The sequence below is a fragment of the Rana temporaria genome, chromosome 3 (genome assembly GCF_905171775.1).
Source record: "Rana temporaria chromosome 3, aRanTem1.1, whole genome shotgun sequence".
Classification (NCBI taxonomy): Eukaryota; Metazoa; Chordata; class Amphibia; order Anura; family Ranidae; genus Rana; species Rana temporaria.
Genome location: NC_053491.1, coordinates 202,172,184 through 202,192,209, shown reverse-complemented (window position 1 = coordinate 202,192,209; position 20,026 = coordinate 202,172,184). Strand labels below are relative to the sequence as shown.

At 38.8% G+C, this 20,026-nt stretch overlaps 1 protein-coding gene and 1 long non-coding RNA gene across 2 annotated transcripts in view; one reads left to right on the top strand and one right to left on the bottom strand.

Annotated features, from left to right (window-relative positions):
* Positions 1-9,767, bottom strand: part of DCN (decorin) — a 62,271-nt gene extending 52,504 nt beyond the window's left edge. The window contains exons 1-2 of the mRNA XM_040344142.1: positions 9,462-9,767; positions 1,538-1,770 (exon numbers count right to left, since the gene is read on the bottom strand). Of these exons, the coding sequence (XP_040200076.1) occupies positions 1,538-1,733 (196 nt within the window). The 5' untranslated portion in view covers positions 1,734-1,770; positions 9,462-9,767. The remainder of the gene's footprint in view (positions 1-1,537; positions 1,771-9,461) is intronic.
* Positions 9,768-14,337: 4,570 nt separating this feature from the next.
* On the top strand, positions 14,338-15,087 carry LOC120930417. The gene is made up of 2 exons (XR_005747718.1): positions 14,338-14,624; positions 14,857-15,087. It is a non-coding gene; the product is annotated as an uncharacterized LOC120930417 (long non-coding RNA).
* Positions 15,088-20,026: the final 4,939 nt, after the last annotated feature.

Sequence of the window (20,026 nt, the reverse complement as noted above, 5' to 3'; positions counted from 1 at the left end):
ATTAACTGAAAAGTGACAGGAGGGGGGGAAAGAAGAGGGGGGAGGGATTAAAAAACATTGCTAGGTATACAATATTGGAACTAGGAAAATCAATTGGGATAAAGGTGCTTTCCTTTGCCCTTTTATGTTTCTCCCTTATTTATTAAATTTTTTTCCTAGTTCTCTTTTTGCTGTGTTCTTTTTCTTTGCTTACTTTTTGATTCTATGATGTAGATAATGACTATTTTGCTACTGAATTGTTATTACTTGAAAGAAAAATTTATAAAAAATAAATAAAAAAAAAAGGTATAAAAAAATTCATGAAGACAAATCTGAAGACGACCATCTCGTATGCCGCATACAGACGGTCGGACATTTCGACAACAAAACCGATGTTGGCTCAAACTTGCATACACACGGTTACACAAATGTTGTCAGAAATTCCGAACGTCAAGAACGCGGTGACGTACAACACGTACAACGGCACTAGAAAAGGGAAGTTCAATACCAGTCGTGTTAGTAGAAGTTTGGTGAGAGACGATTCGCGCTTTTCAGTCCGTTACAGCGTGACAAATGTGCTATCTCCATTACGAATGCTAGTTTTGCCAGACCGAGCGCTTCCGTCTCGTACTTGATTCAGAGCATGCGTGCAATTTTGTGCGTCGGAATTGTCCACACGGGATCAGAATTTACTAGAACCAGCTCTCAAATTTTTGTCCGATGGGGCCTACATACGGTCGAAATTTCCGACCAAAAGCTTCCATCGAACATTTGTTGTCGGAAATTCTGTGCGTGTGTACGCAGCATAAGGGTGAAAGAAGTCCACAAGTTACAGAACTATCTTAAGATTGGAGTCTGTCAGACAAAAAACTTTGTGAGCAGTTATATAGGTCATGTAACTTACAAACCACACCCTTATAACATCCATTGATAACCTTTATAGGGGTTGTACCTTTAAAACCCCTGTAATGCCTATTACATCTCATGGAATACCTGAATCCGGTTACCCAATAGGTAACTCTCTCCCACTCGCTCACTCAAGGCCCAAGCCAAGGCCCAAGGTCCATTGTTTGCTGGGCAACAATGTCTAATGATAGGGCACAGCACGGGCACAGTTTAGGAAACCTAAACCTGTGGTGAAAGAGCATGAGAAAAGCTCCCGACAGCAGCAATGAAACTGTGAAACACAGCAATGATATGAGTTTGTACAGGTTGACACCTAAAGAGACTCTGTGACTCCAACAGGTACAAAATGCAGGAATCCAGAGTTTCCTAAACATACCTAAGGCAGTTATTTCATTTTATCAAGGATTTACCATTGATTCCCATACAGAACCCCCCCCCCCCTCAACACCCTCAATCCTGCCTCATGCATTTTAAATGCAGTGTGTTGCTGAAAATCCTAATTTGTTTATTGAACCATGTCCCTTTGCACGTACTTCAACAAATAGTTATATTCTATGGATAGTGGGGGGATATGGGTAATTGGTCCAAAAATTAAGTACTGGATTCAACCATTTCTTAACAATATTCCTCAAAGTGTAGTGAAAGAACTTACCAATATCAGAGCATTGGACAACACGAAGGTGGCATTGGCAGCGGAATGGGCACACAGGTCCAACTGGTTCTAAATCCTCTTTGATATCTATACCAGAGCCATCATCTTCAAGCATAAAATCAAATATGCCTCTTTGGTGGAAGGGCTTGGAATAGCAGAATGTGACAAACAAAGTGAGAATGATAGCTGCCCTCATACTGTCAGATCATTTAGCACTGGCACTGTAATGTAACCTGTAAGAGAAATGTATTAGTAATTGAAAAGACAAGGCAAATGTGTATTTTTAAGGAGCATTTTAATCTTACATAGTGCTGGCATGATACAATAGTAAAAAAGACTCTCATTCAGTTCACTAGCTTAACCAGTCAAGGACCTTTGTACTGAGAGCACCTAGGCCACCACTGCTGACCTTCTTCTCAAAATGCTACTTGCCCGGCAGTCCTAGGTTTCACTAACTTGAGACACTAACCTGGAAAAAGCACACCAATCAAGTAAGTCAACATTGACTTATTATTTCTACTCTTTATTGTTGCTCCACATCAGAGACTTGGAAAAAACTTAGACAATCAGACCATCATGACAACCTGGAAAGTAATGGAAGCAACAAGAAACTTCCTCACCACAGGTCTCCCTTAACTAGAATAGCAATTACATTTGCAGTCAGAAGTAATATACTATTGTTTATTGTTACCAACCATCTAACCTTCTGTTGTCATTCTATACTTGGAAAATAAAAGGATTTATGATTGACTGTTATGGGTAACACATACACCGGCTTTTCAGACATTTTTTTTTTATTGAAGAAACTTAAAATGTTTTGGACATTTTCTGTGTAAAAATAAGTTGCCTCCAAGGATGGGTGTCCCATGTGTGGATGGTGCTGCGTTAGGTAAAACTATTAGTTTTATTCATCACAGACACTACTGTAAGCACCAAACATCTGCCACTGAGACTTACAGCTCCGACTCTCATACAGTGAAAGACAAAGGGTTATTAGCTCTGCACCTTTCCATTCACAAAGTCTTGTACTCATTTCACAGAATACAAGGCATTCGGTGATTGGACAAGGAATTGCTGTGATGTTCATTATACCCTCCTACCATCCTGGTATTCTGTAAAAAAGAATACACAAAGTTTTGTGAATGGAGGAGGGGGGAAAAGGTAGAGACCAACTATTCTTCACTGTACTAGAGTCAAAACGGTCAGTTTTGACTCCAGAAGTTTAGTGCTTAGAGTAATGTCTGGGGTGAATTAAACTTTTAGTTTTACCTAATGCAAGACCATCCACACATGGGAAACCTATCAATAGAATTAATTTACTTTTACATAGCATATGTCAAAAGTATTTTTCTTCTTCAAGTTCAACTTTAATGTCCAATTGAACTATCCGTTTAAATTAGCTAAATTTATTTCAGGTGCATCAAAACAAAGGTGTTCAATAATTTATTATCAATTCATTTTCTTTCTAAATAAGCCATAGTACATGTAAAAATGTATGTTTTCTATCAGCAGCTGCAGAGTGAGACCCTTGCTCTCAGTAGGAAAGAAGAGGCCTCTCTGCTAAGGTCTAGCATGCCCTTTGCTGAGTCAGATCTATAGCTCTGCAATCAGCAAAGTTTATCCTCTGCTCAGCAGGTGGTGTGTTCAACTTTTTTTTCTCTTGAGGCACCTAGAATTTATTTAGTTCATTTAAACTGAGTGTTCAATTGCACTTTAATAAGGATTGTTTTTTATTCAACATAAGAGCAATTGTAGGTGTACCAATTCACTGAGTACAAGAAGTACCATTATGTCTCCAAATCTGGATGTATCCAAATTGGTTTTATAGAGTGATTGTAAATCCACTGTGAGTATCACAATTTGCCAATTTTCGATACAAAGAAGAACTAGCATCAAAAAAGGTCCACAACAACTCACCTCCACTGATACATGTAAAAGAGCAGCTCTTCAAGGAAATTGAAGATGGGATTAATATCTAACTCGAAGAGTATTTAAGTGAACCTGTCAGCTTTATTAAATGTTTAAAACTCAAAGACCTTCATTAGTTAGGAAATATTTCCTTTTACCAAAGAAATAACCTCTGATTTCAAGAGCCCCATCCAATGGTAAGCCATGACCATACATGATCCTGCTACTCAATTACACCATCTCAGTAAACAAGAAGTGAGTGGAATTTGGGTGACAATGGCTTTGCTTAGAGGGCAGAGTAAGGCCTCGTACACACGATAGGTTAAACAGCGGACAACGGTCTGTTGGACCATTTTCATCGGTCAAAACCAATTGTGTGTGGGCCCCATAGGTTATCTAACCATAAAAAAAGCCAACTTGCTTTAAATTTAACCGATGGATTCCTAACCGATGGGAAAAAAATGATCGTTAGTAGGCACAACCATCGGTTAAAAATCCACGCATGCTCAGAATCAAGTCGACGCATGCTTGGAAGCATTGAACTTAATTTTTTTCAGCATGTCGTTGTGTTTTACATCACCGCATTCTGACACGATCGTTTTTTTAACCAATGGTGTGTAGGCGAGACGGACCATCAGTCAGCTTCATCGGTTAACCGATGAAAACGGTCCATCGGTCCGTTCTCATCGGATGGACTGATCGTGTGTACGTGGCATAAAAGGTGGAAGCCTGTGTTAGGACTCTAGTTTTAAATGTTTTAAAATGATAAGACTGGGACATTTTGGTAGTGTGTACCTCTTGGGAGATCCCAAGCTTGGTCAGTTATAAACGTTAATGAAAATAAAATGACATTTGTTCTCATCCCCCAAGACTATGATCAATAGCAGAAGAGCAAAGTAAATGAAATAGTGTTACACAATTTCCATGTTTTTAGTTTTTTTTTAGGTAGAAACATAACAATCAATTAACATAACCTTGTTGCTAAAATGAATGAGAACATTTACAGTGATCTATGATTTTACACTGTTATGAAAACTCTGGGGCTTGTAGACAAATGTCAGACTTTAGAAGACCTCTACCCCTGACTCAAGCTGAGTCAAACCAAGAAAAGGTAAAAAAAGCAAACAATAAAGCAAATAAAATTTACTTGTAAGCCTGCACAGTTTTAATCATTTAAGACTAAATATTCCTAAATTTTTATGCCCAGTCATTATTGTTTTTTACTAACTATTCATATAAATTGCTGCCTAAAAAAAAAAATATGCAGTGCGTCCATACCAGGTACTAGGAAATGTTGAGTCCCAGGTCAGACATATGATCTGGAATGACTACAATCCCAGCTTGGCTTTTAGGTTTCACCTGCTGTATGAACTGGTAATATTGTTAGACTATGACTAAATTAAATGTCTGTGGTCTGCTGTAAAGATTAGACCTTTCTCATTTGCTATTTGGTTCTATGGGTTTCTGTACAGTACTCCTCTTTGTACTGTTTATTAAATAAAGTAGAATATTATATTTGAAGTTAATGAAAGATTGCATGGCCTGTAATCATCCTTTGTTTTTGTGCAGCTTCCAAGTTCCAGAGGCAGGCATTGAGGGATGGATCCTGATCTTAGGCCCCATACACACGAGAGGATTTATCCGCAGATACGGTCCAGCGGACCGTATCCGCGGATAAATCCTCTCGAGGATTTCAGAAGATTTCTATGCGATGGCGTGTACACACCATCCCATTGAAATCCGCGCTGAAATCCTCTGCCGATGACGTGTCGCGCCGTCGCCGCTATTATGACGCGGCGACGGGCGCGACGCTGTCATATAAGGAATTCCACGCATGCGTCAAATCATTACGACGCGTGCGGGGAATCCCTTTGGACGGATGGATCCGGTAAGTCTGTACAGACGAGCGGATCCATCCGTTGGAATGGATTCCAGCAGATGGATTTGTTGAGCATGTCAGCAAATATCCATCTGCTGGAAATCCATCCCAGGGGAGATTTATCCGCGGATAAATATCCGACGGAGTGTACACACCATAGAATCTATCCGCAGAAACCCATTTGATGGGATTTATCTGCGGATAGATTCTATGGTGTGTATGGGGCCTTAGTGTAGCTTACATCTAATGGTTTAGTACAGCCTTTTTCAACCAAGGTGCCTTAGGGTTTCTTCAGGGGTGTCCTGGCAAAATGCCTAAAATATTATCAAAAATTGTATACAAGCCAACAGGTAGATCAAGCCTGCCTTTTAGTTTCACAAAGCCAGGGGTTTTCATTATGCACCATTATAACTTTTTAGACACTGGCAATCTAACAACCAATGATGTCATCAGCTGATAAGGAGGATGTCTGTTGCCTTGACAGCATCCTTGTTTGACCCACCTCTGCCCCTCTACCTCAGCACTACGTGAACATCAGCTGACTGATGGAGAGAAATTGAGGGAGAAGAGAAACATTGGAATACTAGTCAGTACCAGTGTGCAAAAGTGAATTTGATTTGGAAGAATAAATCACCTCTAACACCTCTGGGTGTCCTACATGTGTGAATGTTGCTGCATTATGTAACGCTATTAGAATCGTTTTTTGTATTTTATATTGGGGTGTCTCGAGACTGTCCATAATTTAAAAGGGTGCCTTGAGATTGTTTATAATTTAAAGTGTGCCTTGACTGAAAAAAGTTTAAGAAAAATTGGTTTAGTATTTGATCCAAAAGTTATAATATATGGGCCTTTAAAGATGTCTTTAAAGATGTATTTTACTTTATTTACTCATCACAATCATCAGAAACTTTAGTATACATTGATTTATATATGTGATCAGCGTGCCCTTCAGGTACCCATAGCTATGAAAATTATTTTAATGAATTTTAATCATAGTAATATCTACTGAGACATTCCAATGATAACATTCAATCAATCAACCAACCAACCAACCAACCAACTGATTTCTCAGGAAAAATCAACTAAGTGGATTGAGCTGCCCCATTTCATAGCTTTGTCTCCCAAGATAACTTTGGTGCTGTACGTGTACCTAAATGTTGTCCATAGGAGCATATGTCTGACAACCATCTTGAAATCTAAGCCCACCTATTTTCAATTGTACTTTAGCTCAGTTAATTGATAATGTTCAAAACAATCCCATTGTTCTATGATATATTTTTTTTACAATCTGCAATAAAAGCTTTGTAGCTTAAATAACATTAACTTCCCAAGTGATTTGAAAAATCTACTCTTTAATATTAACTTGAGTAGACTTTAACATGGAATCATGGATTGCAATTAACGTAACCAAGATATAATTCTGATTCTGAGATACATTTTATATGAATAGCATAAGACAAGATACAAGTTATCTTTTTATCTGTTAAACAGTATGACAGGATGTAAAGTAAGATTGACAGCCTTCATAATTGAGTAACTTTTTAATGGGTATGTCACATCATTCTCTCTTTTCTCCTGCCCTGGCATTAGGTATCTGACCTATGTAGATAAGTGTTTCAAATTTCAAACATGCATTTTAATAAACAGCTGTTAACCTTTGAAATAAGAGCAAGTCTTGTCATGAATGGTAATGTATCAATGTCTGTCTAATTTTTTAATCAATTACCATGTTAGCAGCTCATGATGAATCCATATTACTGTCTATTATATTATATTTTGTTTTCATTTGAGAATAGAAAAAGTAAACCTCATTGTGCAGAGGAAAAAATCATAGGAATCATAGGAAAAATCCTTTTTATGTGTTTAAATCTTAATTGTAGTATGCTAATCTAAATTAGTGTCCAGATATATAAGAATATAATATAACATTGAATAAGTCCTTCCTTTTTCTTTTATACAGAACAACAACTTGAAGTGCTAAGTTATGTCTATAATAATAATATTATATTATGTTTTATTATATCAGAAAACATTACTTTATACATTATGTATAGAATTAAATATATAGAGATATAGCCAGAAATTTCCATTTCATTCCAATGATTAGTGTAGTGACACTTCCAGGATGATCACATGGAACCTACTGAAGGCAGAATGCATGTATTAGCTCTAGCTCCTAGCCTTAGATAAACAGGAAGTACTTTTACCACTTCCTTTCCTCTGAGCAATCAGTGATCAAAATATATTAATTTGCCTATGGCAAGCTGGAAACAGATAATATATTTAGTTTCAAGAGGTTTTGTTACCTAGCAAAGCTAATAAACTATTAATCAGGCAAAATAACAAGAACAAAAAAGAAAACCCTATTGGTTCACTCAAAATACAGTATTTAGTATTTAGTTTTAACATGACTCAAAACTGTCAATAAAGCAGTGTTCTACCTTTTCCCCCAGAAACATTATCAGAAATGTATTTTACTTTATTTTGATGTACCTTATAATAAACATATGTGATGTCTTAAAACAAAAACTTCACTTAGAAATATGGCATTCTGAGGCCTAAAGTCTGCTGTTCATTTAAAAGCTATGACACACATATGTTTTAAAATAGTACGATTGGGTTACGGAAAGATTTAGTATAAAAGCACTGGATAAACTGAAAAGGTCTAGCTTGCCAAATCTCTGGAAAATAACTTGGACTTTCCAACAATATGATTTTTTTAGATAAAAAGTTTAAGCCTGATTATGTTCATGCTTGCTTTAAATTATAATGTACAACTTAGGGCTAAATTGAAGGCATCGGCAATAAATGTTCTTGGATTGTTTAGTAAACATGTATGGGACATGGAAGGAATGTGTTCCTAAAACACAAATATGCACTTATTTTGTAAAACACATAGCAAGGTCCAGTGATGAACCGTACCCAATAAGATTACTTCTTTGAGAAGTTTATTGCGGTCTGGTTTCTAAAAGCTGACTTGTGATTGGTTGTTCTTGGATGTGGAACAGCACATTAAATAAAGAAAGCTGTCCTACTTTTGCAATGATAACTTACAGATTGCTAGTAATATCATGTCAATTGTTCCAGTATCTGATATAAATATAGTTACTTATAAGCAAAATAAAAACTAACATATTGTATGTTGTGATTTATGTGCATATATACACATATTAATAGTAAAATGGCTGAATGGTTCTAAAACATGGCTCAAGGGGGCGGGATGATTCTTGTTATACACTTACTTGATATTTCAGTAGCACATCCGATGTGCACACATAGTTCCAATGCAAGGGAACAGAGTAGTCCACAATGTGGTAATGCTACATTTCATTTTACAGGAATTAGTAATACAAGAATATATCATATGCCTGACTTTCTGAACATTCATGACTATTTTAAGGTATATATTTAAGTAATTAACATAGACTGTAACTCATGTTTCAATCTGAAAAAAATAATAATATTTTAAACTCTGTGTCAGTATTTCTGTTTAAATGCACACAAAAGCATAAAATAGTAAGAATGCTCCAGAGTATGTTTTTCATGTCATTCATTATGTTACAAGATTTCAACATGTCAAATAACAACATTCCAACAAACCACAGCCCAGCAAAATTACCCTTCTTATGAGTTAAATGCATTGTATTTACACAATTAAGTTACGTACAACTGACAATTACATTTGAGAACACTATTGTAGTTTCCAATACTTAAAGTCTAGTGTGTAATGCTGTATTAACTGGTCTGGAAGACATTACACACAATATTACCAATGAAATATAGCTCTTCTATGTCATTGTATGGACAATGTTTAACTACTCTAAATCATAGCACTGTCTGGGATATTCTTCCACGTGTCTCTAAGACTGCAGAATGCTTTACATTCATTGTGGCATGCCAGCAAACTAATCTATAGCACTTAATCTATACTTCAGATTTGAGAACTTTGCAAATGAATCAAATGAACAACAATAATTAATGGAAATATGTGCATTCCCCCATATAGCATAACTTTAAAAATTATTAGAGCTGAGAAAGCAACAGCTGAGAGTTTACAATGATTCTTATCTTTTTCAGTTAAAGCTCAATAAAGTTTTGTCATTAATGTCCAACATTCAGATTTTATATAAATCATACCTTGTAATCCTGGGATTTGCAAGAAGAACTTTCAAAGTAGAGATGTAATTTAAATATTCAGTCCAGACAAAAGGATCTTACAGGTGTGCAGAGGAGGAGGAGGTAGACCCAGTGCTGAGCGACTGTCACTTGGTGAAAACCCTCCTGCTCCTATTCCCAAGCACTGTTAGAGAATACAGTTTCCTTCAATGAACACAATCCAGGCTGACACCCACATTAGATCATATGGTAATGTCTCCAATGTCTTTAGCCAGGATTTTATCAGCCTTTTCTTTCACTTTTCTTACTTATCTGTATTGTACTTTTAAGTGCTATTTGTTTGCCTCCTGTAATCCTGCAGTTTTGGGAAGGAGGATTTTTTTTTCTTTAACAAACTTATAGTATACCTAACTTTAAGAAAAAGGGGTGGCTGGCACAGCACATTTCTGCCAAGCTTTCTATATGTAGCTAAATAACAGAGTTGTTGACCTAGGTCACATTAGTCAGTAACCTAAAGAAAAAAAAATTAGGCGGTACTTTAAATAAACTTCAGTGCTACGGAGTGCATTTTATTGTCCGTTTGTGTTTTATTCCACATCCTGCAGGGAATTATACAAGTATTGCAAGTCTACAGATATTTCATCAGTGTAAACACACATTTTATGAGACACTAACATTGCTAGCTTGAATAATTCAGCAAATAATACATGATCCAAAATTGGAAGCATATGACATGCTTTCCAGAGTTAAAAATAAATGGAACAAATAAAAGGCTGTCTCTTTTATATGATTTAGATGAGCTTTTGGGCCCAGAATGTCTTTTCCTTGGACAAACATGAGGCTTTTCTCTTAGTCCACGTATTCAAAGAAAGTAAAATTGAATGACATCATGTTTGCATATGAACACAGAACATATTTCATACAGTAGAATAGTGAACTTGTGGAGTAATTAAAGTGTGTGTGTGCAAATGTGTCTAACCTCAGGAAGAGCTATTGCTTTTTATCCACTTTAATTTTAATCTTGGAAGCAAGCTGAACATGAACCTATAGGGAACAAATATGCATAAAGTTCAGAGACTTGACATGTACCACCATGCCTGCCCCAAGGCTAAGACCAGGTGCAACTGCAATCACGTCTGTATTTATAGAAATATATAGGCTTACCAAGCTCTGTAATTCAATTAATAATTCTCCTTCTAATACAATTGAATAATTGAAAAACGATTCATATAGTATAAAACACTACTTATATGTACTACAACTTGCTACCGTTTGAAAGGGTTAGGCCGTGTACAGACGACTAAACATGTACGATGAAAGCGGTCCGCCGGACCGTTTTCACCGTACATGTCTGGCCGGGGATTTCTGTACGATGGCTGTACTAACCATCGTACAGAAATCCGCGCGTAAACAATACGCGGGGCGTGTCCACGGTGTCGCGGCGACGATGACGCGGCGACGTGGGCGGGCCTGCCAGTTAAATGCTTCCACGCATGCGTCGAAGTCATTCGACGCATGCGAGGGATGGCTGGCGGTCGGACATGTACGGTAGGTCTGTACAGACGACCGAACATGTCCGAGCGGGCAGGATTCCAGCGGACTGTTTTAAAACAAGTCCAGGAATATTTGCCCGCTGGGAAAAGGCCCGGCAGGCAAATGTTTGCTGGAATCCTGCACGCTCGGGCCTACACACGACCGAACATGTCTGCTGAAACTGGCCCGCGGACCAGTTTCAGCAGACATGTTTGGTCGTGTGTATGGGGCCTAAGAGGTAATGTTCAAGATACAGTATATTGCAAATAGTGTCCTTATTACAGAAAGCCAGTTTACATATGATAACATCTATTACCCAATTCACTAAGATTTGATAAGCTAAAATGTAATGCACACCTACAGTATATTTAAATATCAACAAAAAACTATGCTTTTTATGTATTTCCAAGATGCATGAATAAAGAATGAGAGAGTTGAAATACTCACCTTTCTGAAGAAAAGACTTCTCCAGGTTCCCTTTAGTACTGCTTATGTATGTGAAGGCCTATATTCTTGGTCATGTGATCTCTGCTAAAGGTGATAATCAGAGTTCAGCCTGCATGATCGTTCCCTTTAGTGCAGATTATGTAGTCCAGCTGTAGGCATGGGGTAACATTTGTTTAAGATAGGGCGAGTATTTCAGCCCTTCTTTTACTTTATTTAATAATCCTAGTAAGACTATTAACATAGCTTTAAATTCAATTTGAGCATGGGTCCTCCTAAGAAAATAGAAATGTACCCTTTCAGCCAAACTTAAATTTACCTTAAAGCAGAGTTCCACCCAGAAATGGAACTTCCGCTGTTCGGATTCCTCCCCCCATTTGGCACCTTTCAGAGAGGAGGGGGGAGCAGATACCTTTAAAATCCAAGTGTCTGCCCCCACTTCCAGGGAAAAACACTGCAATGTTCGGCAAATCCTCCTTCCCCCTGCTGTCTTCTCGGAGACACTCATGTCCCAGAAGACAGCAGGGACCAATCAGAACGTGCAGCGCAACGCGCGCATGTGCAGTAGTGAAGCCGGAAGTTTTCACTGCCTGGTTCCCTTACCAGGAATGGCGGTGGCAGCACCCGGAGGTCGATCCGATGATCAGCTGGGGTGCTGACATTGTGGGCTCCCTGGACAGGTAAGTGCCCTTATATTAAAAGTCATCAGCTGCAGTATTTGTAGCCGCTGACTTTCAAAAAAAAAATCCGCAGGCAGAACTCTGCTTTAAAATCAGCTTCTGCATCAAAACAAAAAGGTTGCAAGTCTGCAGTGTGTTCTTTGGAAAATAACCACAGCCTGGTTAGAGAAGCCTGTCCCCTGCCAACATTCTGTAAAGAAGGATTATTGCTATCAGTGGTCTCTCTGCAGAAGTTTAAGGCTGGCCATGCATTATGCAATTTTCTCTCCTTCAACCACAAGTTGAAAGAAAGAAAGTCACTTGATTACCAAATTAACACTGTCAGTGTTGATGGGGGAATCCCTCCTGCTGCACTATTCTGACAGTGGGAGGTTTTCCCTGCCATCAGAATACAATTCTCATTGTTGAAAGCTATAGCCAGCAGCAGTGATCAGAGGAAAAAAACAGGCTGGTCATTAGTGGCGGCCCGTCCATAGGCCCCCCCCCCCCCTCCTGTAGTCACAAAAAAAAAAAAAAACGGGCCCTTTAAGAATTTTTTTTTTTTTGTTAAAATGTCGTTTTTACTAATATTAACTGCAGCCCTGCCCCCTCTGGCTCTCGCAAATAACATACATTCATGCATTGCCAGCTGCCACTGGTCTATTCACAGTGGCGACAATTAAAGGGCACAGTGGTGACAATTGGCACAGTGGCGACAATTGAGGGGCACAGTGGCTGCGTTTGATGGCATGGCACAGTGGTGACAATTGATGGCACAGTGGCTGTGTTTGATGGCATGGCACAGTGACTGCGTTTGATGGCATGGCACAGTGACTGCGTTTGATGGCATGGCACAGTGGTGTGAATTGATGACATAGTGACTGCATTTGATGGCATGGCACAGTGGTGATAATTGATGGCACAGTGGCTGCGTTTGATGGCATGGCACAGTGGTGACAATTAATGGCACAGTGGCTGCGATTGATGGCATGGCACAGTGGTGACAATTGATGGCACAGTGGCTGCGTTTGATGGCATGGCACAGTGGTGACAATTGATGGCACAGTGGCTGCGTTTGATGGCATTGCACAGTGGTGACAATTGATTGGACAGTGGCTGCGTTTGATGGCATGGCACAGTGACTGCATTTGATGGCATGGCACAGTGGTGACAATTGATGGCACAGTGGCTGTGTCAGAGCATTCTGAGTTTAAATCATTAATTACTGCCCTCTTTTAGCCAGTTTTCTATCTATTTACAAATCCATTTGAATCTTCTAAATCTATAGACTTTGGGGAACTGTGCCAAATGCTTTTTTAAAGTCCAAGTATGCTATATACACAGCCAGTCCTTTATCTAAATGTGGAAAAGAGACAGGGCACTATGATGGAGAGAATGTGGCTGCTCACTCCGATAAAAATGATGAAAAGAATTTTCCCAAATGGGGTTATTGCGCAGCTCAAAAGGAGAGAGGTAATACCATGTAATAAAAAAGTTGTATTTATTCACATGTTAAAATTGGACAAAAGTGGACAAAAATTGGGTAGCATAAATGGATGGAGCATGAGTTGCATCAAGTACACAAACAGCGTTTACATAAATGTATAAGAAGCAGTACACAAACAATGTTTATACAGTCAAAAATGTGCATTGTAGTAAAAACAATCTAACGAACGTTTCGACCTTTGGAGGTCTTCTTCAGAGAGTTTGTGTGGCTGGAAAGGAACATATAGTGGTTAGACATCTCATGATCATAATTTAGGTAATAAGAGGTACATTGTTGGTTTTACAAAAAGCCCTTTGGCTAGAGGAGCAGTGTGCAAAAGGATGCAATGAAAGCAAAAGATCAAAAAATTAAGCAAATTCGTATGCAACATTGCAAACAAAAGTATCTTGAATACATTTTTTAATTTTTAATTTTTAGTTTTTAATTATTAATTCCTTTACCTTGATGATGTGTCTCAATGATGTGCTGCAGTCCAAGCGGCAGCATCAGGCGGTCTAATAAGGATAGCTTCCATCCCAGGCAGAAAAAAACAGCTGTCCACATACTGTGAAACACCCCGCTCAACACCACAAGAGGTCACCCCCAAAAATTATGGGGCCAAGATGGAATGACTATATAGAAACCAGGAGCGGTAAAGGAAAGTCGGTGGAACGAGGAGGTTTAATAAAGAAGCCTGTAAACAGAATAGTAAAATTGATATTCTGGATGTCTACATACATATGTAGTGGCACGAGTTAATTTTTAATAACTCGTGCCACTACATATGTATGTAGACATCCAGAATATCAATTTTACTATTCTGTTTACAGGCTTCTTTATTAAACCTCCTCGTTCCACCGACTTTCCCTTACCGCTCCTGGTTTCTATATGGTCATTCCATCTTGGCCCCATAATTTTTGGGGGTGACCTCTTGTGGTGTTGAGCGGGGTGTTTCACAGTATGTGGACAGCTGTTTTTTCTGCCTGGGATGGAAGCTATCCCTATTAGACCGCCTGATGCTGCCGCTTGGACTGCAGCACATCATTGAGACACATCATCAAGGTAAAGGAATTAATAATTAAAAACTAAAAATTAAAAATTAAAAAATGTATTCAAGATACTTTTGTTTGCAATGTTGCATACGAATTTGCTTAATTTTTTGATCTTTTGCTTTCATTGCATCCTTTTGCACACTGCTCCTCTAGCCAAAGGGCTTTTTGTAAAACCAACAATGTACCTCTTATTACCTAAATTATGATCATGAGATGTCTAACCACTATATGTTCCTTTCCAGCCACACAAACTCTCTGAAGAAGACCTCCAAAGGTCGAAACGTTCGTTAGATTGTTTTTACTACAATGCACATTTTTGACTGTATAAACATTGTTTGTGTACTGCGTCTTATACATTTATGTAAACGCTGTTTGTGTACTTGATACAACTCATGCTCCATCCATTTATGCTACCCAATTTTTGTCCACTTTTGTCCAATTTTAACATGTGAATAAATACAACTTTTTTATTACATGGTATTACCTCTCTCCTTTTGAGCTGCGCAATAACCCCATTTGGGAAAATTCTTTATCTAAATGTTTACTTACTTCTTCATAAAAAAAACAGCTTTGTTTGACAACTTTGGTCTTCATTGGATGCTATCTATTGCTTAAAATATATACTAACAAAAACTCTTCTATGTAGTCTTTTTATTAAACTCTCAAGTATTTTCCCAACTACTGGTCTGTATTTACTTGGTAAAGTCTTTGATCCCCTTTAAAATTTAGTCACCACATTGGCCTTGTGTCAATCTTGTTGTACCGAGCCAGCCATTAAAGAGTCTCTAAAATTAGTAACAATGGCCTGGATTCACAAAGCACTTACGCAGCGTATCTCCTCTTTAAAGTGAGATCTGGGGTCAATAAGTCCCCAGATCTCACCTCTAGGCTGGGAAGCCTGAAATAATAAAAAAAAATGATCCTAGCTTCCCAGCCAAGGCGGTGGCATTTTTTCAAATGCAGAGGCCGGGCGTGACATCATAACATTGTGCCTGGCCTCCGAACCATCATAGAGACTTCAGGGACCATCTGTCCCACTGGAAATCTCTATGGGCATCATCCGGCACCGATCGGTTCCTTCTTCGGCTCACCGATCGCAGGGGCGAGCCAGAAGAAGCACCGGAGGGCGGCGGGAGGGGGGACGTCCCCTCTCACCGCCTGTAAGAATGATCTAGTGGCTGAACAGCCGCTATGATTGTTCTTATGGTGAAGGGAATCGCCAGCTGTAAAAGAAGATATCGTAATGATGCCTGTAACTGCTGGCATAATTTAGATATCACAACTCAAAGTCGATAACGTCATATAACGGGTGGGTGGGAAGCGGTTGAAAAAAAGGGCACTGCACTCCGGTGATCTTTGATCTCTTCATTGTTGTCCAGGTAGATCTTCGTCTCTCTATGGTTGCCTACCCCTGGATTAGATGTCTGTACAAACTAACATTTCTTGAATATATATTTTTCAACATGATGAGCACATTGAATCAAACAATAGATTGGACTAAAATTACCTCAGATGGCATGATTTTTGAAAATGTATCTCAGCCCACGGGAGCCATACTTAGCAGCTGTTTTGAAATATAGAAATCAGTCTGTGGTAGCAATATTTACCAGGCAACTCAAAAAGTGTATGTGAAACATCCAACGTCCATACCTTTATTTCAGTAAACAAATTATCCTTAAAGTGAAACTTAAGTCCTCTTACTTATGACCCCACCTCCAAAAAATGTTATATCCAATGCATGTGCAGATCTCCCAACTATGGGACCTAACAGAGACCTGCAGCACATTTCCACTGATTTTTGTGTGCATGCACAGACAAATAGGTCCTTGACCTGATTAACTTCTCAGTCTAACTCCTGCGCATGCTTAAAGTCTCTGCTGGCATTACTTACTAAGAAACTGGAGGCCGGATTGTGCCATGAAAGTCCTTCAAACCAGGACCCCTACAATATGTTCAGAAAACATTATGAACTTAGTAGAGCATTGTTATCATCATTGCTCCTGAATTGTAGCACTTGGTAGAGATTATTTGATACCTCTTTATTCAGAATTTGTGATTTTTCTCTTTTTATTTTCAAAACTATAGTCAATTTCTTTTCACTCTATAACATTTTTTAAATCACTGATCTTACCTTCACATTTCAATATGTATATCAATTGTAATACAGTTCCTGTTCTCTTAATAAATTAAATGTTTCCTAATAGTTTACACAGAATTCTTTTCATGTTGCCACACATTATTCCTACTTTCTATGTTCTGCAAGTCTCTTCTCGGGTCTACAAGATTATTTCATTATCAAAGTCAGCTGTAGCCTACTGTCACTTTCAGTTCCTTTACATTTGCCTAAATTGAAATATGACATATGTTTCCTCAGACACATTTATAGCTTGCATACACAAGTGCAATACATAGCGCATCCAAGGATCATATTTCAGTTTCCCCTTCATCATGAGAGGAATCATTATTCTTCAGACAAATTAGGTCAAAAGTTTATTTTTTTTAATATAATTTTGGATAGATTTGAGGAGAGTTAAAAATTATGTCAGCTTTTTGCCATCTGCGTCTCATTAAGGAGATTTCCCTTCACGAGTCCAGTAAACTCAGCAATAAATGAAATGATATACTTCCAGTTTGAGGGAAATCCCCTTTTAAAAAATTGTCAAGGAAGAAGGTGTCCTTATTGGATTCCCCCTCTAGTCCTGTTTTGGGGACCACCCAAAATGATGGACTTAACCTCACTTCCTTTCCTGATGACACTGGTGATCAGGACAATTAGATTGAGTCATCCTAACATGGACACAGACAGCAGTAAAAACCTGATAGTGCTTTAACTGCTTTCCATCTACAAAAATGTTTTGCCTTTAGTTTGGGTGATATGCGGCAGGAATTATTCCTATAAGCATGTAGCTAACTAAGTTTTCCTCCCAATCTCTACAAAAAGAGGGACGTTCCCCTCTTAAACAGTCGTCACTGGAACAGGTGTCTCCATTGTAAGATTTTCTCTTTTTTTCTCATTCTGGTGACAACTCTTAAGCCTAGTACACATGGGCATCATGACAGAAACCGGCCAACATTCGGCCCGTGTGTACTGCAGCTGGTCGACCAGAAGCCAGCCGCTTGAAGGGGCATGACCAAAAAAGGTTTGCTGACTGGCTTCCGATCAGCAAACTCGGCCAATAGATGAGAACGCTGGTCGGAGTGTTCTAGCAGGGGGAAATGCACTGTCAGAGCACAATAGCACAGCCAATCGCTGTACTAACCTTGCATAGGTAATACAGCGGCTCCTCCGGAGCTGTCAGTTTTTTTTTTCATTCAGTCCTTTTGGGTTCAATGGAAAAAAACTACTAGCGTGTACTTAAAATTTTAGATTTTCCATAGCTTTCTGTCCTGGCGATAATGGTCAACAGAACAAATAACGAGGGTGAATCTCCCCAGCTAGATAACACAGCAATAACCCCTACTTCATCCAAATCTTAAAAAAATAATCCTATATATGCAATTTGACACACTGTTTAATTTGTGTTGCAAATCAAGTGTCTCAGTCAGCAGCCATGTATAACCACTAATACAATATAGGAGCTTTTTATTTTTTTGGGCTTTGCTTAATGCATAATTCCTTTTTAGATTCTAAACTTCAGGGAGCAAGATACATTCACATTCTGATTTAAGGCATGTCTCATATTTGAATATGATGTTGAAATAAGACATAGGGTCATCAAGTTCTTTAAATTCTGCCGTTGTTGGTCTTTGGTAAGCAAAACAAAAATCCTAAAACTAACAGTTTAAGCTTACAAGAGGAAAGTCCCTTTTTAACCTCACAAAGGGAAATGCTTTTGTTTGAAACTTTACAGTTATCTTTTTAACCATTAATACTTTCTCGTATGAAATGCTCCCACACATTCTTAAGACATAGAATCCAAGGAATGCTCAGTCTTCATTACGGTACGAAGCATGCAGTTTTGTTTTGTCTGATGCTTTAAAGCTGTGTTTCACAGGAATGTGCCACTGATGGCTTCTAGTATATACAGTAGGTAGCTATCAAGCCAGGTACCAAATCTGCAGGCAAGTAGTATAGTCTTGAGGTCAGTTGGGATCAGAGCATGGAGTATTTAGGCAGAGACAGAACACAGCAAGAGGTCAGAGAAGATGGCAAACAACATCAGAATCCAGGAAACAGACTTAGTGTTTTTAACGTCGTTTTTTTCTACACACGGTCAATTTTTGTGAAACAAAAAACAGCTTTTTGAAAAATGCTTTTTTTTTTTTTTTGTCGTTTTTCACAAGACATAAAACAACGTTTTCCCCCACACACAGTCATTTAAATTGACGTTTTTAAAAATGTCGGTTTTTTTCATCACATAAAGTGATGGTGTGTACGTGGCATAAGCAATAGGAGATGATGGCAACAGAAATAACATTGAGAAGGTAAGACAATTGGCTGTCAACAAGAAGTAAGAAGTAGCCTCTTAGGCCCTGTACACACGATCGGACCAAACCGATGAAAACGGACTGAAGTTCAGTTTCATCGGTCCAAACCGACCGTGTGTGGGCCCCATCGGTCCGTTATCCTTCGGTCGAAAAATTTAGAACTTGCTTTAAAATTGAACCGATGGACGCCTAACCGATCGGTCAAAACTAGGGGTGCAACGGATCATCACCGATCCGTGATCCGAACGGGTCACCCCGTTCGGATCGGCACACTAGGCGATCCGCGGATCGCTCCGGAGCCTCGGCCGTAGGAAAGTCCCCGGCTTCGGCCTAGCTCCGGAGCTTCTTGCTCCACCCCAACCAATCACAGATCGGCTGTGGTTGGTTGGATGGGATGTCCGGTCTCTGCACCTGATTGGCCCGCGTGATGAGCTGCCCGGATTGGCTGGCTTACTTGGCGGCGCTCTGGGAATCATCTCTGCTGACATGTGTCTTCATTCCGGTGCCTTGGCTTCCACTGTAAAATACACTGTGACGCACACTCCATGCAATCTGCCTGCACACTGATTAAACTTCTCCTGCAAACAGACCAGGTGGATAGGAAGGATGGCACAGGTCAGTGATGTAGCCCAGGAGCAGTTATAGAGCTTGAAATGAAGCCATAAAAGGTTTTGGGCAATTTTTTTAAAAGAAAATTAAGTTTACAAATTTGAAAAAAAAAAAAAAAACTGTGTATATTTATATAAAATCTCACATACGTATATACTGTTTACATGTTAAATTTTAAAAGCCGCAGCAAACCTTACATGTTTGCTAATGTGACAGAACACCTCTGATTTTCAAACATGTAAGGTTTGCTGCGGCTTTTAAAATTTAACATGTAAACTATATTTTGTGTTGAAAATAACTGAATCTAAAACTCTGTTGGGTGTAACAAGATTAGTCTTTTTTTTTTCTTTTTTGCTGATCCGAAAAATGATCCGA